Below are 25,244 nucleotides of genomic sequence, written 5' to 3'. Positions count from 1 at the left end.
TGATTGGTTTTGAAAAGAGTTGAAAATTGCTTGTTTTGAAAATGGCACTTTGTGGTTTTTATGAAAAACATGGTTTTTGGGTATACTTTGGTGGGACATAACTTGGACTACGGATCTCTATTTTGTGCCAAATCTGTTTAGAAATGAAATTAGATCCGGGATGTCCATGCCGTTTGAAGAACGGGTGAAAAATGATTTAAAATGAGAAAGTTATGTCCGTTGGAAGATTAAGGGTTGAATCTGTGAATTCTGCAGCTTTTAACTTAGAAAATTTTTAGTAGAATGATCCCTCGCGCGTAAGCGCACTTGGCGCATACGCACCGTTGTTCCAGAAAGCACCATCCACGTGTGCGCGTGATGTGCGCCGGCGCGCCGAATGTGCTGCACCCAATGCCCAGCCATTTTCCAGAGAGTTGTGCCAGAACTGTGCGAGTTTTGTGCCTGGGGCACGAGAGCACCCACGCGTACGCGTGGCTAACGCGTGCGCGTCGATTGGCTAATTTTTAATCCACGCGTGCGCGTACGCGTGGCCCTGTTTTCATCCCAAAATTGATTTTTGAGTTTTAAAAGCCAAATCTCATACTTCTAAGCCTCCGATCTCACCATTTATATCTTAAATCATTATGATATGCCTAGCAATGGGAAAAGAAGCTAGGGGATGTGGTAAATTGCGAGAGAAGCAAGAGAAAAATGAATGATCAATGAGGATCAAGCATGATTATGTGAGATGCGGGGGATAGTGGTGGAAGTGCTTGTTATGCCATGGGCCGAAGGGCCATAATTGTTAATGAAACAGCTGGTTATGGATTTAACCATGAGCCGGGTGGCTGGTTATGGATTTAACCGTGAGCCGGATGGCTAGATTATTGCCGTGTTACGGCGGAGCCATGATTATGGCCAAGTATAAATGCATATATGCTGTTGAATGAATTGTGAATGTTGCACTTCCATTGTTGGAGATGAGAGTTTCCCTGGAAGGAAGCAGTGGCTAGCCACCACGTGCTCCAGGTTGAGACCCGAAGCTCTTCTGACCCTATGTCGTAAGTGTGGCCGGACACTGTGAAAGCCCCGGATGAGCTCGCCCCCGTAAATATTCACCAGTGAAGGTGATGGATATAGATCATGATTATGATCAAGTTTATGATGAGTATAACTCGAGTTGGGGATGCGCGACAGAGGGACAGTCCAATGGTTAGCTACCAGGACTTGTTGGGTTGGCTCTATAACCGACAGATGATATCATCAGTCACTAGGGACAGGCATTCATCATTTGCATACTATATGAATTGTTTGAGATTGCCTATTTGACTGTATATTACTTGCTAATTATCTAAATACCTTATTTGTTCCTATTTGTATATTCCTTGTTTGATATAACTGTGTTTGCTACATTATACTCCTGTTGGTGGTTGGGAGGTGTGAAGAAATTGGAAAGGGAAATATTAGTTAGACTGAAGAATCTTTAGTCAGTCGCCACATATGGTTTAGCTGTTTATAAGCTTTGATATTATCTGGAGGAAGTTCTAGGATTGCCTTCGGCTTTCCTCTATTATTATGTATTATATATGTGGAAGCTGTTACCATGCTGGGGACCTCTGGTTCTCACCCATGCGAATTTTGTGGTTTTCAGATGCAGGACGTGAGGTTTCCCGCTGAGGCATGCTGTAGACTTCTAGATTTGCGAAGATCCTTTGTTCTCGGGACTATGATTTGGTTTATATGTTTTGCGTGGATACTTTTATCTCCATTAAATAATACAAACTGAGATGACTCCTCTTATGGGAGATTTTGGAGAATAGGTTTCTGTATTTGTGTCCCTTTGGGTTTCCTTTGGGGTTTTCCTTATTTTATCATATGTATATATTGCTATGCTCGGACCGATTATCTTCGCAGCTGGATTTTGAGTCTTGATATTCCTGTTTTTGACACTCCTTTGTATATATATAATCTTGCGCTGGTTTATCCTTGTTTGTTACGTTATCGTTCGGAGTGTTGCACTTTCGAGTTGCGATTTTTGTTTACCCCCTTTTTCTAAAAAGGCTCTTAGTTATAATCAATCATTCATATTACTATACTTACTAAATTTTTATTTTAGAGGTCGTAATACCTTGCCATCTCTGAATTATGACTTAAGCATAAGACTCTGTATGGTGGGGTGTTACATTTTGGTATCAGAGCAGTTCGTTCCTGTAGAGCCTGAGGGACGGATTGACTATGCTTCTGTGCATTCTCTATATGTGTGTTATGTGCTAGTAGTATATTTGCTTGATATAATTGGCATAAACGTTCATGAGCATGCATTTGGGACTTTGAAGCACTAAACTTCCGGTATTGAGATTGATCAACTTAATATCGATTGTTTGGTGTGTATAGGAACGAGATGGCACCTCGTGGACGCGGTAGAGGTAGTGTGAGAGGTCGTACTAATGCTCATGCATCGGAGAATAACCCTAATTACCCGGTGAATTTTATGACTGCGTTGGAGAACATGGCTGCTGCTATGCAAGCCACTGCTGAGGCTATTGGTCAACAGATGAACAACCATGGTAATGATGGAGGTGGAGTTCAGGGCCCGATGACACTGGCAAACTTTTTGAAGGTTAATCCGCCTAAGTTCAAGGGAACTACTAGCCCGACTGAGGCTGATACATGGTTTCAGGCTATAGAGCGAGCACTGCAAGCACAAGTGGTGCCTGAAGGACAGCGTATCGAGTTTGCTACCTATATGCTCACCGGTGAAGCGTCGCATTGGTGGCAAGGTATCCGACGTCTTTTGCAGTAGGGTGATGACTATATCACCTGGAATGTCTTCCAAGAGGAGTTTTATAAGAAGTACTTTCCGACTTCTGCTAGGACGGCCAAGGAGCTTAAATTGTTACAGCTGAAGCAAGGTACTATGTCCGTATCTGAACATACTGACAAGTTTGAAGAGCTGTTCAGGTTCTTTCGTATGTGCCAAGGGACTCTGGTGGAATATGAGGAATGAAAGTGTGTTAAGTATGAAGGAGGACTCCGAAGCGATATCTTCAGTTCAGTGGGACCAATGGAGATTATGATTTTCTCCGAGTTGGTAAACAAGTGTAAGATTGCTGAAGAGTGTGTAAAAAGGGCAACCACTGAGAATGGGAGTCACAAAAGATCATTCCCACAGAACTGAGGGAAGAGCTTTGCGCCTAGAGGTCCGCCTTTCAAGAGGGAAAGCTCTTTCAGGAGGCCCAACAACAACAACTCCCAAGGGAAGAAGTTTGGGAAGCAGCCTCAGAATGATCAAGCTTGTACTAGATGTGGGAGTCACCATCCGGGAGCACCATGCAAGGCCGGATGGGGTTTGTGCTACAATTGTGGAAAAGCGGGGCATAAAGCCGCAAGTTATCCGGAGAAGCAGAAATAACGTGCTGGGAAAGCACAACAGACTGGTCGGGTGTTCACCACTTTAGCTATAGGTGCTGAGGGATCTGAGGTACTTATTCGAGGTAACTGTGAAATGGCTGGTCAAACTTTAAATGCTTTATTTGATTCGGGAGCATCGCATTCATTCATTGCATTTGAGAAAGCCCATGAGTTAGGATTGAAGATCGTAACCTTAGGTTATGGCCTAAAAGTGTATAATGCTACCCATGAGGCTATGGTAACGAGGCTAGGATGCCCGAAAGTTCCCTTTAGATTCAAGCAGCGTGATTTTATTCATAATTTAGTCTGCTTACCGATGATCAGTCTTGATCTTATCCCGGGATTGGACTGGTTATCTAAGAACCATGTCCTGCTTGATTGTTCTACAAAGTCGGTGTACTTTATGCCGGAAGATACAGAAGGGCCGGTCGTGGTGAATAATTATTACTTGAATTCGATGATGGTGAACTGTTCTGGAATCGAATGTCAGGGTATCCTGTTGTTAACCGCGGGCGTTTCGAGTGATGATCAAAGGTTGGAGCAGATTCTGGTTGTGTGTGAGTTTCTGGAAGTGTTTCACGATGATATTGATGAATTTCCACCTAACCGAGAGGTTGAGTTTGCTATTGAGTTGGTGCCCGGGGCGGGACCAATCTCAAGTGCTCCTTATAGGATGTCACCGTTAGAGATGGATGAGCTAAAGTCTCAGTTAGAGGATTTGTTGGGTAAGAATTTTATACGACCAAGTGTCTCTCTGTGGGGTGCGCCAGTGCTACTGGTAAAGAAGAAAGATGGGAGTATGCGGCTCTGTGTGGATTACAGGCAGCTGAACAAGGTTACAATAAAGAATAAGTACTCATTGCTGAGAATTGATGATCTCATGGATCAGTTACAAGGAGCTGGAGTTTTCTCCAAGATCGATTTGCGATCCGACTATCACCAGATAAGGGTGAGGGGTGAGGATATCCCTAAGACCGCTTTCAGGACTCGATATGGTCATTACGAGTACACTGTAATGTCTTTTGGATTGACGAACGCTCCTGCGGTATTCATGGATCACATAAATAGAGTTTTCCGTCCGTTTCTGGATAAATTCGTTGTTGTCTTCATTGATGACATACTGATCTATTCCAAGACTGAGGAAGAGCATGCGGAACACTTGAGGACCGTGTTGCAGATTCTAAAGGAGAAGAAACTTTATGTAAAACTATCTAAGTGTGAGTTTTTGAAGAGTGAGGTGAAGTTTTTGGGTCACGTGGTGAGTAAGACGGGAATAGCTGTAGATCCAACTAAGGTGGAGGCTGTGATGGATTGGAAGCAACCAACCACCGTAACGGAGATAAGGAGTTTTCTAGGTTTAGCTAGCTATTACCGAAGGTTTATCAAGGGCTTTTCACAGATAGCTTTGCCAATGACAAAGTTAACCCGCAAAGACACTCCGTTTGTTTGGACTCCTGAATGCGAGGAGAGCTTTCAGACATTGAAGAAAAAGTTGACCACTGCACCTATGTTAGTGTTACCTGAGCCGAACGAGCCATTTGAGGTGTACTGTGATGCCTCATTAAAGGGTTTAGGATGCGTGCTGATGTAGCATCATAATGTGGTGGCGTATGCCTCACGGCAGTTGAGACTGCATGAAGTTAATTACCCTACGCACGATTTGGAGCTTGCTGCGGTCGTGTTTGCGCTAAAGGTGTGGAGGCATTACCTCTATGGGGTTAAGTTTCAAGTTTTCTCTGATCATAAGAGCTTGAAGTACCTCTTTGATCAGAAAGAGCTTAATATGAGACAGAGAAGGTGGATGGAATTGTTGAAGGACTACGACTTCGAGTTGAATTACCATCTGGGAAAGGCGAACATAGTGGCGGATGCGTTAAGTCAGAAGTCATTATATGCAGCTTGGATGATGCTTCAAGAGGAGAAGTTGCTCAAGGGATTCGAAAGTCTGAAAATTGGTACTCGAGAAGTATCCGGAACCTTGTGTTTGAGCCGATTAGAAATCTCAAGTGACTTTAAGTCCGAACTCCTAAAGGCTCATCAAAATGATGAAGCGTTATGGAAGGTGTTACCGGCTATTGAGCAAGGAAAACAGTGGAGAGTGTCGGAAGAAAAAGATGGGTTATGGAGATTCAAGGGTAGGATCATTGTGCCGGATGTTGGCACTTTGAGGCAAGATATTTTAAAGGAGGCACACAAAAGCGGATTCTCCATTCACTCGGGAAGTACTAAGATGTACCATGATTTAAAGGCGATGTTTTGGTGGCCGGGTATGAAGAATGATGTGGCAGAATATGTTTCAAAGTGCTTAACTTGTCAAAAGGTAAAGATTGAACATCAAAGACCTTCCGGGATGTTACAACCCTTAGAGATTCCACAATGGAAGTGGGAAAGTATTGCAATAGACTTTGTGTCAGGATTGCCAAGGACTAGGGCTGGTTTTGATGATATTTGGGTGATTGTGGACCGACTGACGAAGTCAGCTCACTTTTTACCCATTCGTATGACTTACACCCTTGAGGAGCTAGCACGGTTATACATAAAGGAGATTGTGAGACTTCATGGTGTACCTGCTACTATAATCTCTGATAGAGATCCTCGTTTCACTTCAAGGTTTTGGGGTGCATTTCAGAAAGCTTTTGGAACCCGATTAAGCTTGAGCAAGGCTTACCATCCTCAAACAGATGGTCAATCCAAGAGGACAATCCAAACACTAGAGGATATGTTGAGAGCTTGTGTTTTGGACCAACCAGCGAGTTGGGATCGATATATGCCATTAGTGGAGTTTGCATACAATAATAGTTATCATGCGAGCATCGGAATGGCTCCGTATGAGGCCTTGTATGGGAGGAAATGTCAATCTCCGCTATATTGGTATGAAGCTGGAGAGAAAAGCTTGTTGGGGCTGGAAATGATAGCTGAGACCACTGAACAAGTCAAGAAAATCCGTGATAGGATGCTTACGGCGCAGAGTCGTCAAAAGAGTTACGCCGATCAGAGGCGAAAGCCCTTAGAATTTGAGGAATGAGACTATGTTTTTCTTAAGGTTACTCCGACCACGGGAGTAGATAAGGCGATTAAAACAAAGAAGTTGAATCCTCGATACATTGGTCCATTTCAAATCCTGGAGAAGGTTGGACCGGTGGCATATCGGATGGCTCTACCACCTCATCTTTCGAACCTGAACGATGTGTTTCACGTGTCGCAGCTTCGAAAGTACACTCCTGATGCTAGCCATGTGTTGGAACTTGAATCGGTTCAGTTAAGAGAAGATTTGACGCTTCCAGTGGCTCCGGTTAGAATTGATGATACTAGTATCAAGTGGTTGCGTGGAAAAAAGGTTTCATTAGTCAAAGTGGCATGGAGTCAAGGCGGTATTGAGGAACACACTTGGGAACTTGAGTTGGAGATACGAACGGATTATTCGCATTTATTCTCAGGTAATTACATTTGAATTTTGTTGGCAAAATTCCCAATTAGGTGTGTAGAATGTAAAACCCGGTTAATTAACGGCTAATTAACCTATAAATGAAAATTTATTCTAGAAATCCCAAAATGTGATTTTTATGGCTAAATATGATAGAGGAGATTGAGACGAGAATTTTGGTACCAATTTTGTGGAATTCGGACCAAGATTGGACCGAACGGGCCAAACCGGGCCAACCGGACCCAAAGTGGGCCCTTGGCCCAACTAAACTAAACCAAAACCCTAGTTTTCAGCACTCTCTCTCCTCACATAACACTCTTACACGCTGAAATTGGAGGCACAAGAGGGAAGAACACTTTCTCAAGTTCTCTCCCTTGGTTGATCTTCAAACCACCATAACTTTTAATCTAGAGCTCCGATTGCCGCACCGTTTGTGGCCACGCGTTCACCGCGGAGAGCTCTACAAAACCCAGACAATTAATCTTGAAGTAAGCCACATTTTGCTCTTCGAATTTCCAGCTTTGATTTCGAGTTTCATGAGCAAAAATGTTGAGATTTTGGGCTCTTTGATGTTATAGGACCCAACTCTCTTGAAGAAGAAGGTTAATCTTATCTCCTTGGACCTTAGGTGTGGTATGATTCTCAATCCTAGTGTAATTTGTTGTTCTATGATGTTTGGGTATTGAGATGTTGTGTATGGGTGTGATGATTGTAGCTTAGGTTGTGTATGTATGAATATTGGAGCTTGATTGGTGATATTGAAAAGCTTGAAAGGGCTTTGGTGGTGAAAAATCTGTTCTTAGAGGTGTTGAGGCCTTGAGAGCTTGAGAAAAAGTGGTTTGGAAGTGCTCCGGTTGAGCTTGGGAAATCGGCTAAGGTATGGTCTCAGTTTCCCGTATCTAATATGTAATGTGGTAGGAAATACTTAGGCTAGAGGTCCTAAGATAGGCATTGAATTGTTGATGTTGTTGAATGGTTGATATATATGATGTGGTCATATATGTGATGATGATTATTGATGCCTTAATGGTATGATGTATGAGAAATATGCATGTTGTGATATATACTTGATGATTGATTATGGTTGAATTGTGGGTGGAACCATGTTGATGGTGAGTATGATATTGATTGTGTAAAATGATGATTTATTGGAATTGGTGTTGTTGAAAATTGGCATGAGGAAGAGTATATGATATGTCAATGTATTTGAGTTTGAGCCACTTAGGTGAAGTGGGTTAAAATGATGGGATAGTGATTTTGTAATTTGTGGTAATGTGTCAATGTGTGAGTTGAGGAGGCTTGATGTTGAATTTGATATATTTTGATTGATTTCAAAGAAAATGGATGAAATTGGCATGTTTTGATTGGTTTTGAAAAGAGTTGAAAATGGCTTGTTTTGAAAATGACACTGTGGTTTTTATGAAAAACATGGTTTTTGGGCATACTTTGGTGGGACATAACTTGGACTACGAATCTCTATTTTGTGCCAAATCTGTTTAGAAATGAAATTGGATCCGGGATGTCTATGCCGTTCAAAGAACGGGTGAAAATGATTTAAAATGAGAAAGTTATGTCCGTTGGAAGATTGGGGGTTGAATCTGTGAATTCTGCAGCTTTTAACTTAGAAAATTTTTAGCAAAATGACCCCTCGCGCGTAGGCGCACTTGGCGCGTACGCGCCGTTGTTCCAGAAAGCGCCATCCACGCGTGCACATGATGTGCACGAGCGCACCGAATGTGCTGCACCCAATGTCCAGCCATTTTCCAGAGAGTTGTGCCAGAACTGTGCGAGTTTTGTGCCTGGGGCACGAGAGCACCCACGCGTACACGTGGTTGACGCGTGCGCGTCGATTGGCTAATTTTCAATCCACGCGTTAGCGTGAATGACGCATACGCGTCGATGAGTTTTGTGGCCATCTACGCATGCGCGTGGAGTGCGCGTATGCGTGGCCCTGTTTTCATCCCAAAGTTGATTTTTGAGTTTTAAAAGCCAAATCTCATACTTCTAAGCCTCCGGTCTCACCGTTTATATCTTAAATCATTATGATATGCCTAGCAATGGGAAAAGAAGCTAGGGGATGTGGTAAATTGCGAGAGAAGCAAGAGAAAAATGAATGATCAATGAGGATCAAGCATGATTATGTGAGATGCGAAGGATGGTGGTGGAAGTGCTTGTTATGCCATGGGCCGAAGGGCCGTAATTGTTAATGAAACGGCTGGTTATGGATTTAACCGTGAGCCGGGTGGCTGGTTATGGATTTAACCGTGAGCCGGATGGCTAGATTATTGCCGTGTTACGGCGGAGCCATGATTATGGCCAAGTATAAATGCATATATGCTGTTGAATGAATTGTGAATGTTACACTTCCACTGTTGGAGATGAGAGTTTCCCTGGAAGGAAGCAGTGGCTAGCCACCACGTGCTCCAGGTTGAGACTCGAAGCTCTTCTGACCCTATGTCGTAAGTGTGGCCGGGCACTGTGAAAGCCCCGAATGAGCTCGCCCCCGTAAATATTCACCAGTGAAGGTGATGGATATAGATCATGATTATGATCAAGTTTATGATGAGTATAACTCGAGTTGGGGATGCGAGATAGAGTGACAGTCCATTGGTTAGCTACCAGGACTTGTCGGGTTGGCTCTATAACCGACAGATAATATCATCAGCCACTAGGGACAGGCATTCATCATTTGCATACTATATGAATTGTTTGAGATTGCCTATTTGACTGTATATTACTTGCTAATTGTCTAAATGCCTTATTTGTTCCTATTTGTATATTCCTTATTTTATATAACTGTGTTTGCTACATTATACTCCTGCTGGTGGTTGGGAGGTGTGAAGGAATTGGAAAGGAAAGTATTAGTTAGACTGAAGAATCTTTAGTCAGTCGCCACATATGGTTTAGCTGTTTATAAGCTTTGATATTATCTGGAGGATGTTCTAGGATTGCCTTCGGCTTTCCTCTATTATTATGTATTATATATGTGGAAGCTGTTACCATGCTGGGGACCTCTGGTTCTCACCCATGCGGATTTTGTGGTTTTCAGATGCAGGACGTGAGGTTTCCCGCTGAGGCATGCTGGAGACTTCTAGATTTGCGAAGATCCTTTATTCTCGGGACTATGATTTGGTTTATATATTTTGCGTAGATACTTTTATCTCCATTAAATAATACAAACTGAGATGACTCCTCTTATGGGAGATTTTGGAGAATAGGTTTCTGTATTTGTGTCCCTTTGGGTTTCCTTTGGGGTTTTCCTTATTTTATCATATGTATATATTGCTATGCTCGGACTGGTTATCTTCGCAGCCGGATTTTGAGTCTTGATATTCCTATTTTTGACACTCCTTTGTATATATATAATCTCGCGCTGGTTTATCCATGTTCGTTACGTTATCGTTCGGAGTGTTGCGCTTTTGAGTTGCGATTTTTGTTTACCCCCTTTTTCTAAAAAGGCTCCTAGTTATAATCAATCATTCATATTACTATACGTACTAAATATTTATTTTAGAGGTCGTAATACCTTGCCATCTCTGAATTATGACTTAAGCATAAGACTCTGTATGGTGGGGTGTTACATATTTGAATAAGCGTCATCTGCCAGCAAATGTCGAATCCGACCTCTTTGAGGAGGTCGGGTAGACGGTAAAGGCCACCCTTTGGATTGGGCCTTTTTTGACTTACTTGGGCCTGGACCATAGTGTTGGATCAGGGTATGAACAATGGCCTTACTCGAGTCTGATCTCTTAGCTATGAGTTGGATTGGAGTATTAATTGAACTCGGGTATATTCTAGTCGAAAAATCGACGTGATTTTAGTTTTAAAATCGACGTGATTTTAGTTTTAAAATCGACGTGATTTTAAATTTCTTCGATCGTCGCGTCTGATCAAACATCGTGTCCATTCGAGAATATCTGTCCAACCGACCTTCCCTGACAAGGTTTTCTATCACATTTTTTAGGTTGTAACAATCATTGGTGGAATGACCATACAGCTTATGGTACTCACAGTATTCGCTACGACTTCCCACCTTTCTTGATGGATCGAGGGGGAGGTAGCTTTTCGGTTTGGCAAATTTTTTTGTAAAGGTCGATTAGAGAAACTTGTAGAGGAGTATAAGAATGATATCTCCTAAGCCTTTCAGACCCGACTTTTTTTTTTCTTAGGCTCCCTCTCCTTCTCCTTAGATGGGTGAGAGTGCCCAGATCTCCAACTTGGTTCCTGTAGTCTGGCGTTTTCCTCCATGTTGATGTACTTTTCAGCTCTTTCTTGTACATCACTCAAAGAAGTCAAGTGTCTCTTAGAGATGGACTGTGAGAAAGGTCCTTCTCGAAGTCCATTAACGAGACCCATTATTACTGCCTCAGTAGGCAAGTCCTGAATTTCTAGGCACGCCTTGTTGAACCTTTCCATGTAGTCTCTCAGGGGTTCTTCGATCTCTTGTTTCACTCCCAGTAGGCTAGGTACGTGCTTGGCTTTGTCCTTCTAGATTGAAAACCGCATAAGGAACTTACGTGAGAGGTCGTCGAAGCTGGTGACCAACCTGGGGTGAAGGCCATCGAACCACTTCATTGCCGCCTTTGTCAAAGTCGTTGGGAAGGCTTTACAGTGAGTAGCATCACAAGCATCGGCTAAATACATCCGACTTTTGAAGTTGCTTAGGTGGTGCTTAAGGTTAGTAGTCCCGTCGTATAGATCCTTGTCAGAGCTTTTAAAGTTTCTGGGTACTTTAGCCCTCATAATATCTTCGCTAAATGGATCTTCTCCCCTTAATGGGGTGTCATCTCGGTCAGCACGAGAACTCCTATCACGGACGGTGGATTCCAGTTTTAAGAGCTTTTCTTCAAACTCTTTTCGTTGCTCGGCTTCCCTTTTGAGGTGTCTCTCCACCTCACACTGTCGTTTCAACTCTTGTTCTAGTTGTTCCAACCGTCCTTGGTGGCCGTGTAACAGCCCCATGAAATCGGCAGAATGAGGTTGTCCCTCTTTATCCGGTTGATGAATCTCGGAGGGGATCCTTTTTGAACTCTGAGTGTTCGAGGGACCTTCACCATGCTGTCCTCCTGTTCCTTGGAGAGGTATTATTGCCCTGTCACTGTTGACCGCGTCTTGGTGTTCTTGCTCAGATTCCGGTGCGGTGTGTTTGTCTTCGGGATTGTCGTCTGCCATTGTACGTCAATTTTCCAGGTTCTCCAACAACGGCGCCAGTGTTATGTGGGTAACCTGAAAAAAGGTGGATTGGGCTAGAGCAGAGGGCCCAAACTGTGGTGGAAGGTGGTCTCCGACTTGTTCACGTCTGGGAGCCATCGTCCGAGTTGTACATGTGTGTTTGAGGGATAGGGGGTGATACCTGCAAAGACACTCCAATGCCTAAGTCAGCAAGGGGTTAAGCAGGTTTTGAATATATTGGAACTTAGGTTTACCTGAATGTGTCAATGTATTTATAGGTGATGATCCAATAATCACCGTTGGTGTAGTTCCACTTCTGAAGGTGGATAACCACCTCTTTATCTTAGGGTTGTTGAGATATTTCTTCTAAAAGTGGGTGAGAGATTTACGGTCAGTTACTTATTTGAATAAGCGTTATCTGCCAGCTCATGTCGAATCTGACCTCTTTGAGGAGGTCGGATAGACGGTAAAGGCCACCTTTTGGATTTGGCCTTTTTTAACTTACTTGGACCTAGACCATAATATTGAATCAGGATATAAACATGAATGTCTAAAAAAAGTAAATTTCTATAAATCTATTTAATTGAGTAAATAATTAATTTATTTTATTTAAATAAGAAAACGACTAATAATAGTGAAAGACCTAGTTTTATACGATTCAATCAATTTTGCCTAGGATTATAATAAACAACTGATTTCAAAGTTAACCATACATACAACAATCATGATTCAATAAAGTAAAACAACTAATTTCAAAAGCTTCCACTCAAAACAATATCTTATTTTAGTGTAGTAAATTGTGAACGTTTTAAATGACGAATCTGATGATAACCATGATTGCGCAATTTAATTTCTCCTCTATCTTAGTTGTTTTTCTTTTTTCTATTATTATTATTATTAGACTTAATTATACTATATAGATTTTTTATAATTTTACCAAAGTTTTAATTGTGTTCTTTCTAACTGTTTTCTGTTAAAAATAGAATTTCTTTTTGGAATATTCATTTTTTTCTGTTTGATGTATGGTAAATTATGAAATATTCTAAAAGCAAATATTTTAAGATTATTATATTATTTTGAAAAATAACAATTTGTATGGATCTAATTATAATTTTTTTTATCAAATATAAAGATTTAAGTATAAATTTTTGAAACTATTTGTCATACCTATTTAAACCTAATTAAAGATAAAAATTCTGATTAAAAAATAGAAGAACTGTAATTACCATTTTTTAAATTTTTTTCCTTTATTTAATATCTGTGGTTCGACTCAAAAATCAAAATTTAAAAGAAGCATCTATTATTTGATCAACTTCTTGTAGGTAACCTAAAGAAAGATCTATGCATGCATGTAAAATGTGATGCTAAGCATAAAAACCAAAAGCAATTTTTGTTTCTACCTCATTTGTATAAAATGAAGAAAGGAATCAGGTAAAAGGGTTCTTGTCTCACAGTAGTCCCGTGTTCTCATTGGAAGATTAATAATTGAAGGGGGGAAAAAACATTTTAATAGCATTTTCTAACTTTATTACTTAACATAGCTTGCTTCTTTTTCAGGCTTTGTTATCAAACTCGGAAGTTGCCACTTGCTTGATATTTCTTTGATTCCATACAATTGGGGAAGTGTTTGTTATTATTGAGGAGCCAGATACTTAATGCAAAGAACCCTAACTGTGTTAAAAGTCAACATCAATCACAGACACATTCCATTGCCTTGGATGTTAGGACTCTATCTTATTTTGGATCAGATCGTCTCATTATTTTCCTACCATGTAGCAACATAACATATTATTATAAAAGAAAAAACAATCCTGTCACGTTCAAAGGAAAAAAAAGTCACCAATCAGCACCATTTATAGAAATATATATTTAATATTTTATAATTTTTTAATATATTTTTATAAACAAATTTGATTATTTTACTTTGGCATATTTAATTATTTTAGTGATTGAATATTTAATTAGAAAAATATATAAATCAACATATATGAATATACACAAACAAATATATAATAACTTATTTAGTGACTGATTTTTAATTTATATAGAGATTTTTTAACAACAATATAAGAAGCAAATCTGATAGATTGGAGATAAAGGGTTATATATTTTTCTTCAATTCATTTTCAACCCTTCTAATTTTATCTTAATAATTGAATAAGAAAAAAATATCCATCCTAATATTAGTTTGAGACTTAGTGATGTTTATTTTTTTAAGTATGGTTTAAGATTTCAGAATTGAATAAAAACTTAAATATTAAAAGAACTTCATTCATAAATAAATGAAGCTGATTAAAGTGATATTATTCATGTTCAACAAATTCTAAATAATGGTCATATGAGGTAATCATTCTGTCTCATTTCTGTTGAGAGAAAACTTTATGATTAGCCTCTTACTTGTTTAGTACGAACTTCCAATTTATGTTCATAAGTTGAGTTTGAAAGGTTTCAATAACACTCATAGACATCATGTTCTAACCGCAACTCTTTTGACATCATCAGCTATATCCTGAAGTAGCATTTTTCTTTGATTAAACATGAATTCATTATTTCTTCTCAAAGCAGATTATTCACAACCATATTTAAGTTATTAACATCACAAACCATCAAATAAAGTTATGCATAACTCCAAAAATAAAGTGATAATATTATGAAAATGGGAAATATCAGAGAAAGAAATCAAAGCAAAAGGTTTGATTAATAGATTAATAAGATGGAGATGTAGTGTTTCTTTTTCTTTTTTTTACAACATAATTATTCTCTCTCCCTCTTTTGTTTTTGTACAACAGAAATAATAAGATATGAACCTAAAATCTCATGCATAATATCCAAATTTCTTACCGGTATAATATTTCCCGCGGCTCTGTACATAGCTATACGGCTATACTAGGGGACTCGCACGATGATGACGACTCGCCAAGAAACTCTGATCTTAGCTTCATCAATAAGCGACCAAGATAGTTTAAGCCTTCTCCATCTCGACCTCCACCCCAAAACAAATCATGTGGCGAAGCCTCGACAAGAACAGAACCGGTGGTTGAAAGAAGCATGGTATTCAAATGTGGGTATGTCGAGAATTTGCATTTCAGTGCCCTGTACATGACATCAATCTTTATGTTGTCCCAATCAGGCCTTACCTGCATACCCAAAACGTAATTTTCAATCCTCTTACAAAAATAGGAGAAGGAACACATGCTTAGACATAATAACAGGGGTGGCTGAATCTGATGTATGTTATAAAATAACTTGCCACATTTTTGAATTCATAAACCAGCATATACTATAGTAACAACAACAACTACAATTTGCATATAATAAGAAACCTCCAATAGTTTTTGCTTCTTTCTTATATGCTTTTGATAACTAAAAAAAATCACTGCAAAAGAAGGATTATGAATTGAAATACAACCAAAGTCATGGCAGAAGCAAATGTATAAACCTAGTAAAAAAAACATCTTTCTGGAATAATCAAAGCAACAAACCTAGGAAATTACTATATTAGAGTTGGAAAAATTGTAATGGCTACATACTGTACAAAAACTGATTTATCATTGTAAATCCAATCTTCAGTATGTTACTACATTCATAGAATCATATATGGCTAGTAAAGAATATAAGCCACAAGGGAAAATAACAGTTGCCAAATTGTCTCTGAGCCAGCAAATGAAAAAACTATGTATTAAGAGAGTGTTTCAGAAGAGTCTGAGAATCGCTTAGGATGATACCAGATCAGGTCGCTTCCTTTGCATTGACCTTCCTATTTTTGCAGCTTCTTCTGGACTTTTTGCAGATTTAATCTTTTCAATGCTATCTCTTGCAAGAGTATCATCCATACCAATAAACTTGTGAGCCTAATCATCAAATTATATCTGTAAGTGAGTAAGTGACTCAAAACCGCAAAGATAGAATAGAGGCTACACAAAAATGCAAGTACCTGGTAGTAATGCTCCACACTCAACCAAGTCACATTATCACCATTTTCATCAGGCATTTGAATGGGATGGGGAGAGAAATTTGACAATGCACCATACGGATCCCATGTTTTATAGAAAAATATGATGCTTGACTCGTATGGTGAGACAGTAGGATCAACAGCATAAGTTTCATCGAGTGACGGAATAGTAGGCAATATGTCTGGTAAGGGCTGAAGAAATCCACTGATAAGCATGTCAGGCCCAACCTGGATTACAGTTTCAAATAACATGACCTCATTAAAGAATGGCAAAGGCATTATATATCAAGAGCAAGGCCATTTTTTTTTTGTGAAATTGCTTCACTTTAATTATCCAATGGTAGAAACATTTGATGGATTCAATGTTAAACACTTAGATCAGATGATACTTTATTACTTTTTAAAAGAAGAAAAGAAGCAAAATACTTCTAAGGGAAAAGTGAACCGATCCTACTAACCTGCTCATAGCAAACGTCAATTAGATTCAAAGCCTGAGACATCTCAACCATCCCAAGTTCACCCACAGGAGTTGGTGCATTCTTTCCACCAATGATTTTAGGAGCAACAAATGCATAGACCTGCAGGAAATAATGTGATCATAATCCCAACATATTAAAACTTCAAAAAATGATAAATTCAACTAAGCCAAAATAACTCAAGTTGAATTCAACACCAAGAAGTACAGTTGCCCATACAAATGAAGCGTTTTGTAGTGTTAGTGACTTCACCAATGAAAATGGAACCCCGCCCCTAAATAAAACAGCCACATGTAGAATACAAATGAAAACAACTAGGCCAGGATTATAGAGGGATTGTCACAGATGAAAGGAAGATTCTTTTTATTCTTGTCTTAAATTTTATTTCCCATAGAACTTAATTACTTGTGCTAATCAAAATAAAGACAAGAAATTCATTATCATGTTAGGCTCATGCAAAACTTCCATTTGGTTTTTCCACCTACCTGTTTCAAGTAGCCTAAAGATAGAGCATCATTGAGGCATATTTTGGTGGATGTTCAAAACATCGAAAAGGATTCGGTTAACAAGGCTAGGGGCGTCGTGATTATCCATAAGTTTATCCATAACAGGGCTGTTGCTTTTAATCAGTCTATAATCTACTACTAAGCATTAAGATGGTTACAAGAATATAAAAGCATCTTGCTTACGGCAATATAATAATAAATGGTACTTAATTCAATTTTCACCCACACAAAGGGGGAAACAAAAAGGAAAACTGAGAAGAACAAGTACCTTGTGAATTACACCAGATGAAATAGCAGCTGCAGCTAATGTTCCTCCACATTCCCAAAATATTGAAAGATACCCTCGATCATGAAAATACTCCATAACATCTCGTGGATTTAATATGTCGAATTCAACAACTTCAACTCCTTTAGATGCAAGCAGCTTTTGTAAACTCCTCCTTGCACCTCTCTGTGTTACCACTATAGTAGAAACCTCAGACATGTCCCATAGGTTTGCTTCCTCTGGAAGATTGAGGGTCTGGGACATTACTATACGAATAGGCATATGCCCACCTCCATGTCTGGCAGTCAGTCTTGGATCTGATTGCATTTTGAAAGATATAAGGCACAAAAATTCACATCCCTAGTTTCGTAGGGGGGAAAAGGTAATACTCACTGTCCTTCCGTACTGTGTTTCCACCCACAATAACAGCATCACTTCTACCCCGTAGCTCAAAAACCAGATTTCTAGATTGCTTACTGCTTATCCACGAGGCATGGCCACTGCTGGCGGCAATTTTCCCTGTTGCAGCAAAAGAAACATAAGCAGTTCAAAAGACAGTGTAGTGTGTAACCATGAAGTTCTATATTCTGCCAGAATTGGTGGCCCTTAGTTAAGTTGTACAAACTGAGAACAAAATTAAAAAAACTAATTAGGAAAAATGAATAAAGTGCTCACCGTCAAGGGTCATAGCATATTTTAGAACAGAAAAGGGAACGCGTGAAGCAGCTCTACAAATTAAAGGAGCATTGACAAGAATACAAGCTTTTTGGGCATCCTGCAAATAAAACAAAGAGCATGCCAATGCAAATATGTGAAGAAAAAGTAAATCAATCAACCCTGTAAATCTCCACTAGAAAACCAATATTTCATTTCAATAAAACAATAATGCAGATTTTCACTCTTCCTCAAATTCAAACAGAAACTAAAAAGATTTAACATACAAAGAAGGTAATGATGATGGTGACAGGTGAATTGCACACACCTCCATAACTTTGCTTGTGAGGTCCTCTCCAAGGAGATCAACCTGCAAACCTTGGCTCCTCAGTGCACGCACAGCATTGCCCCTGAGATGCTGCAACGGATTCCTCATTCCAATGACAACCCTTTTGACCCCTCCCTGGTTGGTTTCACAGGCATGGTCGTTTATAAAATATCAAATATCAACAAAAAGCACAAACCAGAGACAACAAATAGCATTGTACACCACAGCGACAAACGAGATATAAATTTTGGTAAGGACTAAGTCACCAAATTTATCCGTGAAAATTTTTTTTACAATATTGGGCATGTGAGTCCTGATACAGAGAAAAAATTTAACAGTATTTGAAGGTTTAAAATGTCATATTTACAGACTAACGGGACCTTTCTAAATTTTCAGAAACTATGCTGAGGTTTTTCCAAGGATCAATGTACCCAAAGATTTATTTCTTCGTGGACTAGAAATTTAGAGAAACAAAAAGAAAACAAAGTCAAACCTGAACAAGAGCAGAAACAGCTGCATGATCGCCATGGCAATCACCAGGTTCCATGTTGAGGTATGCAGTGGCCCCGCGGCAAAGCTCCCCTGCAGCCGCCACAGCTTGTGCCTCGGCAGGAGTGGTGCCCTGAGCATATAGGTAGGCCTCACTAGCAACTGCGCCAGTCGGGGTGGTGATGACACAGCCAAAGTTTGGATGGGGAGAGGTTAAGCCAGCAGACTTGTCAGCAAGAACGGCTGCACGTCGGACAAATGCAGCGTCGAAGGCATGAGGTCCATTGTTTGAGGTGCTGTGGGATGATGCCTTTGCCATACATTTGCAGATAATGGAGGCCGGGCTGAGATTCAGACACAATGCCATAATCAACAGTCACGAGCTTACTTGTCTTTGTAGCTTGCTTCACTCTGTGTTTCAGTTTGAGTTTTGTATCTCTGTAACATGTATAGTGGATCCTAACTGCAATCAGTGAGAGAATTGTGTTAGAACCAACCCCCCTTTTGGGTGCGTTCTTCACCGTGTTCTTCTTCCACTATCTGAATTTAGCATTCTATCACTCTAACTCTAAATTTCAATAACTTGCAAGTAGCAGTAGCAATAAAAAAAAGTTTATATCTCAGAATTGCATTGTCCCATTACTCTTGATAAATCCTTCTCAGTATTCACTACTCAGTTCATATCATTGGAGTGACCATATCAGCTATGAGGCATTTCATCATACAACTTGTGTGCAAGCAAACAATAACGCGAATACAGATAGCAGAAATCCATTATTCAATCTACGATTCTAAGTAGTTTAGAATATTCAAAATATCTTCCTAAGTATGTTTAGATACAACAAAGAAATGAGAAAAATGTTACCGTACCAATGGGTGATTCTCAATTCTCAAACAGTGATGAGGCCAATCTCGCACGAGATGCACGTGCAGGTCACGTGTGGCGTTGAACATGCCAGAAGAAAGAGGAGGCTGGCGACTGACTACATACACTAATTTATTAAAAATGATACTTTGGTTTGTTTTTCGTTTTAGAGAAAAATAAGTTCGTATTATTTTGAATTTGGATAGATTATTTAAATATATTTTTCTTATTTAATATAATTTTTTTTATCAGTAATAGTCCGTGACAAAATTGATTCTCGATCTTTCTTAATTTTCAGTTCAACTTCACAAGTCACAACTCACAATCTCTGAGCTGGTAATGATTTTAATATGATCTAGCACTCTAATGTGTCCTCATTTGTTGTTGATTCACGATGTATTAAGGTAAAACATTTTCCCACCATTGGTGCATATATATTATTCTAACAATAAATTTACTAACAGTATAATTTGAGGAATAGATCGACTCCTATCCCTGTCACTTTCAATCAATTTTTATTATAACAACAATTAGATTTTAAAAATACTTGGACAAATTAGTCATTTTTCAAAATAAGAAAAAGATCAATTTGTCCGACAAACATAATTCTCAAAAACTCAGCATAAAAATTTGATAGGACTTCTTTTTAAATAGCAATAAACCAAAACAAAGAAAAAAAAGGAAGATAGAAAGCATAGCGGGTCACAAGGAATCCATCCCATTATTTAACACTCACTCACAATAGAGTATTAGAGTCAAATACAAAGTGAAATATAGGATCATAAGTGCCATTCCAAGCAGATCAAACTAAGGAGCCAATAATATCTCATAACAATAACAAGGTACAAGAGCCATCCACAGGGCTTGGTGTAATGTAAATGCTATCACACTTATTCCTCCTCTTCTGCCTCCTCCAGCCAATTCACAAAGGGTTCCAATGCTTTCACAAAGGTTTGCCTGTACCAGTTCCAAATATGTAATTGAGTCAAAACCAAAATAGAGGGGGAAAGGAAACACTATATGGTGTCATGTTTTCCGGCTTGCATTACCTGCCCTTCGTGTTTGTTCCTTTGCGGAACCAATGAAGGATGGTGTCTTCAGCCAGCACATCCTGCTCGTAGAGCGATCTAATAATCTCCGGGAACAGCTTCATCAGTTTTGCATCTTCGTAGCATTGCATCTGTACCTTGTACATCAGTTCTAGCTCCAGCTTCCCAGTGGTGCAGAATGTGTTCAACAGTTCTGCCCAGGTTTTTACCTTCATCATAAGACACAAATTTTATCACCAGTTTTCATTACAATAACGCGTTAGAAACCAATTCATCAAATGGTTTTTCTTGATAAGCTATTAAATGGAAAATCCAATCAATATAAACTGGACTACCTATTATAATAAATAAACTTTAATGCCGTATGAAACACATGCCAGATTCTAAGCAACACGCAAATAGGTATAGATGAAGCAGGTTGGAGAGATACCTGGCGTAGGGCTGAATTTGCATTCTGTTGCTGATTTTTCCCTGACCACTGGACAGCATCCATCAAAACATCCCACAATACCCGGACAACTTCAATATCTGGCAATTTAGCATCTCGGACCCGCACCTTCACATTCTCAATTACTTCAGATATATCAACCTCCTCCGTTATCTGAGTTGTCAAAGCAGACTTCATTTCCTTAAGTTTCACCTCAAATATTTTCTTCTCATTGTACTCAACCAATGCCACTAGTCCTTCCTTGCTACAAGGTGACATTGAACAGACATGTAATGTAAGTTCCAGCAAAAAGTAAAAGTAAAATAAAATAAGGCATGCCAAACACCATAGCCTATGAGTCTAAGTAAATAGCCACCTTCAAAGAAAATTTGCAAGACAAGGATATGTAAAAGGCCACATTAGACAATCAATAAGCTGAAAAAACAATCATCCGGCTATTGGAATAAACAAAAACAAAAAAAAACTTGGAAGTGCAATGTCTTGTAAAAATAAAGTCCATCATGCTACAATACCAAACAGTCTCAGTATTGATACATCCTACTCATTGATAACAAGAATTACCTGAAATGCTCAGAGAAAGACTCGTTGGATCTTTTTGTAGGAGGGAAAAACTCCAAGAGGTTATCCTCTACTTTTCCTCTTTTCAAAATTGAAATAAGATCATCAAGGCTGTTGTCAATCAGATACTCCTTAAAGAAGTCGGTTATGAATGACAGAACTAGCCCTTTGGCCACAAGGTTATCCTTAAGAAGTGGTTGGAACACGGTCTCTGGCGGAAGACCAGAGAGCTTCTGGGAGAATGCAAGTGCTGTGAAGATTGCCAGCTTTTTCCTCTCATTTTCCTCGAAAAGCTCCAAGGACTGGAGGAACTTTTGCATAACATTTTCGAGGTTCTTAATGAGGAATGGCCTTCGCCTCAAAATCTTTTGTATGTAGATTACAGATGGTAAGATGACTTCACGCTTTGGCTCACACTCTATTATAGAGTATGGATGGCGCTCCCCCTCATCAGGCTTGGTAGTTCCAGGTTGTGTACGACCCCCAGTGAAAACAACCTACAGTAACGAAAATTTGAGGTGTAAGCGATCCATGGACATCTTAAGTCATACATAAATCAAGTAACCAACTATGCTAAAGGATCACAAGACATTGATAGATGGCCTGATTGATGTTGCTCTAGATGGAATAAGTACGAAATAAAATATCAGACTCAAATGTCCTCCCACGTCATCCAAACAATGAAACTATGATTTGTTGTTTATCCTATGTATCAAATATGCTTTGCAATGAAGAAAACAAATGGCCCCTTCATGGTGAAACACTGAACAATACGAATGAAACGTAAGGTAACTAGGATCTCTCTTATGCTGTTTTGTGACCTCTGTCTAGATATGGATACATATGATGATATCAAAATAACCTGCATCTCAAACCCATCCACTGGTGTCCTCATCGACTGCCGATCACTATAAAGAAAGAAAACCCACGAGCAGAGAGTATAAAGAAATTTTTTGCACAAGCATGCACGCAAATTAGAAAATGAGGTCAACCATCTAAGCATGCCCACCATAATAGTTACAGATATTAAAGCATGATACCATAGGACAATGACTTATAATGTGACTAAGTAACCCCCCCCCCCTCTCTCTCTCCAATCGAATCCAGAATTAAAGAGTACCAAGTCCTAAAACCCATAGAACGGAGACAAATTATTAAAAAAATTTAAAAAAACTCAACGACAAAATTTCTCAGCTGGATTTGACTTGCCTCAAAAAAGGTGTCACCGTATCTTGAGAAGTTAAGGTCTGAAGATTCAATGTTCTTAGCAACAAGTTCCTATAAAAATAAATCACCAAATCAGAATATTGAAATTATCACAATGAGTGAGAGTGCGAAATGAAAATGGTCAATCAAAAAACATTATATAAAATGCAACAGTAATATTACCAGATCACCAGCATTATCCAAATAAATCTGGACCACTGCATCCGCGAATGCTGCAGGGTCCAGCGGCGCTGCAATATTCCGTTTGCGGGTCTTAATCCGCGTGCCACTGTAAATGAGATCAACAATGAATAAGAACCCAAATATATATAGGAAGTACCATCATAATATCAGCTCATAACATGACCATGTTATACAGGTACATAGCCAGAAATATTTGAGAGTAACATGACTTAAGTGATCAAGCTCTAGATTGATATGAATATTCTATTGCCCATTCTGTATTGAGACTATGTAACCCTAAACTGTGACAAAACATAGTTCGTTTAGGACAAGTTTAGATGTTAGGAGTAGAAGGTACCATGTTCAAAGTTAAAATTCTGTTTTCTGAAAGAAAGATTCTTTAATTAAAAAAGAATCACTTTTTTTTTTAATAATAAAAAACAACTGCTCCCTTGATCTACAATACCACCATACATAAACATAAAGAGGGGGAGAAGAAGATTACAATACTTACCCAAGAGTGGGTCTCTCCTTCGAGCTGCAAGAAACACAAATCACGATTAGTAAGGGGTTAAACAGTATATAATTTTCAACCACTAATCATTATACATACTTTCCATGACTAGAAACAAAAAAGAACAATTTTTATTCGAACAAAACACAACATGATATGATTAGCTCAATAATTAAAATCAACAGAACCACCAAATTGATGCCGGATCAGCTGGTGCCAGATTTATCACCAAAAAAAGCAAGTGCTAGGTTTTCTTCTTTCTCAAAGAAAGAAGAAATTTTCACAAGATTCTAAAATCTAAATCCTCTGGATCTAAGAAAGATCACGAGATAAGAAAAGATGAAAGATTTTCGATCCAATAAAGGTAATAACGGAAAAAAAATATTTGATGGTAGCTAGAACGAGATCGCATCGCAAAGCTTGGATCAGTGAAATGATAAGGACAGAAGCAAAATCGCAGAGGTGGAAGTAAAAGGAAGAAGAGTACCTCATAAACCAAGACGAAGAGGAATCGGAAGATCGGTGAGTCTGCGACTCGTTACTTTTTTAGAGAGAGAAAGTTAGAGAGAGAAACAGAGAAGAAGAAGAAAAGAGAATAAAGAACGTAACTTTGATCAGCACCGGCCACCAATATTTATGTTGTATTCTTTGTTTATTGTTAATTTTAATTCGTTGTTTATTGTTAATTCGGTGATTAATTATTAATTAATTAGTTGTTACTTTACTACTCTTAATTGTCGGTTTAGCATGTGAGGATTGGGGTTTGAAAATTGCAATGGTTAAAAATTACAAATGAGGTCTTTTTTAATAAATAGTATTCATTTTATGAATTTAATTTTTTAGTTAATATTAACTAATTTTTAAAATAATATTTTATTTTAAATTATAAATTTTAAAAAATTTTTAATTATGTTTTTTATTTTTTATAATATTTTCAATAAATTAAAAATTAATTTGTTATAAATATGAACTTTATTAAGAATTTATAGTCAATAAATTAATACATATATAATATAAAATTAAAATTCTAACATTTATTTAAACACTAATAAATTAATTACTTGATTAATTTAAAATTTTATTACTGCTTATTATATGGATTGATAAGAACATGAATAGTTCTAACTTCTAAGCAAGTTACCGATGTAACTAAAAGAAACAAAGGAAATGTTGGGTTAACCAAAATTCAAGTAAATAGCTCATTCGTTTGATTAGGTTTAGGTTGGTAAAATATTTTAAATATGTGTTTGTATTTTTTAAAAGTATAAATTTTTTACTTTTTATTTGATAAATAAAAAAAATTATATATTTGTATTTATAACTTTTAAAATATCGGAATTAGTTTTTATGAGCTATTTTAAAAAATAAAAATTTATCAAACTAATATCAAAACTGTGCCATTTTAATTTTTAGGTTTAATTATTGTGTCAGTGTCTATAATTTTACAAAATTTTTAATTAAGTCCATAGACAGCTTTTTGTCAAGGCCTAAAATGACATTAAAGCCTTTTTAAGGCTTCATCCTTTTAGAGTTTTGGGTATGTCAAACCACAACGAAAAACAATACCAAAAACAAAAGTGCATTACAATGAATAAATTTGAATGAGGCCTGGTCCATGGAGTATTTCAGACCCAAAAAGAAGAGTCAATGAGCACCAACAAAAACATGAGCTCTTGTTAGGCCCCTGTAGTTTTCTTCTTTTGGGTTTAGCCTCTCTTTAAATACAAACCAAAGCAAAAAAAAAAAAAAAATTTAGGACAGCAAC

The 25,244-nt window shown here is 38.4% G+C and overlaps 2 protein-coding genes across 3 annotated transcripts; both read right to left on the bottom strand.

The window, feature by feature from the left end:
* Positions 1-14,665: 14,665 nt before the first annotated feature.
* On the bottom strand, positions 14,666-19,927 carry LOC112797570 (riboflavin biosynthesis protein PYRR, chloroplastic). 2 transcript variants are annotated; one of them, XM_025840581.3, is made up of 10 exons: positions 19,527-19,927; positions 18,661-19,119; positions 18,168-18,302; positions 17,861-17,960; positions 17,579-17,704; positions 17,189-17,502; positions 16,397-16,516; positions 15,921-16,166; positions 15,712-15,837; positions 14,666-15,123 (listed from the first exon to the last, which is right to left on the bottom strand). In XM_025840581.3, the coding sequence occupies exons 2-10, from the start codon at positions 19,021-19,023 to the stop codon at positions 14,860-14,862; spliced, it is 1,794 nt and encodes a 597-aa protein (XP_025696366.1). In that variant the 5' UTR covers positions 19,024-19,119; positions 19,527-19,927; the 3' UTR covers positions 14,666-14,859. The 2 variants fall into 2 exon arrangements, with proteins under 2 accessions (XP_025696366.1, XP_072090021.1); XM_072233920.1 differs by having other exon boundaries at positions 18,661-19,527.
* Positions 19,928-20,216: 289 nt separating this feature from the next.
* On the bottom strand, positions 20,217-24,260 carry LOC112797571 (uncharacterized). Its single transcript, XM_025840582.3, has 8 exons — positions 23,967-24,260; positions 23,480-23,503; positions 22,966-23,071; positions 22,786-22,854; positions 21,580-22,073; positions 21,001-21,262; positions 20,571-20,779; positions 20,217-20,478 (listed from the first exon to the last, which is right to left on the bottom strand). Exons 1-8 carry the CDS (start codon positions 23,969-23,971, stop codon positions 20,412-20,414), a joined length of 1,236 nt encoding a protein of 411 aa, XP_025696367.1. The 5' UTR covers positions 23,972-24,260; the 3' UTR covers positions 20,217-20,411.
* Positions 24,261-25,244: the final 984 nt, after the last annotated feature.

This window comes from Arachis hypogaea, chromosome 4, assembly GCF_003086295.3.
Source record: "Arachis hypogaea cultivar Tifrunner chromosome 4, arahy.Tifrunner.gnm2.J5K5, whole genome shotgun sequence".
In the NCBI taxonomy this organism is placed as follows: domain Eukaryota; kingdom Viridiplantae; phylum Streptophyta; class Magnoliopsida; order Fabales; family Fabaceae; genus Arachis; species Arachis hypogaea.
This window is presented reverse-complemented; position numbering and strand designations above follow the sequence as displayed.

Coding starts and splice junctions, on each gene's coding strand:
- LOC112797570 (XM_025840581.3), bottom strand. CDS start 19,023: ATGGCATTGTGTCTGAATCTCAGCCCGGCCTCCATTATCTGCAAATGT. Junction 18,303..18,660: donor CTGTTTCTGCTCTTGTTCAG/GTTTGACTTTGT, acceptor GAAACCAACCAG/GGAGGGGTCAAAAGGGTTGT. Junction 16,517..17,188: donor CATCTGGTGTAATTCACAAG/GTACTTGTTCTT, acceptor TATTTCCTGCAG/GTCTATGCATTTGTTGCTCC.
- LOC112797571 (XM_025840582.3), bottom strand. Junction 21,263..21,579: donor TCTTTCTCTGAGCATTTCAG/GTAATTCTTGTT, acceptor GTCACCTTGTAG/CAAGGAAGGACTAGTGGCAT. Junction 20,780..21,000: donor CAAATTCAGCCCTACGCCAG/GTATCTCTCCAA, acceptor CTTATGATGAAG/GTAAAAACCTGGGCAGAACT.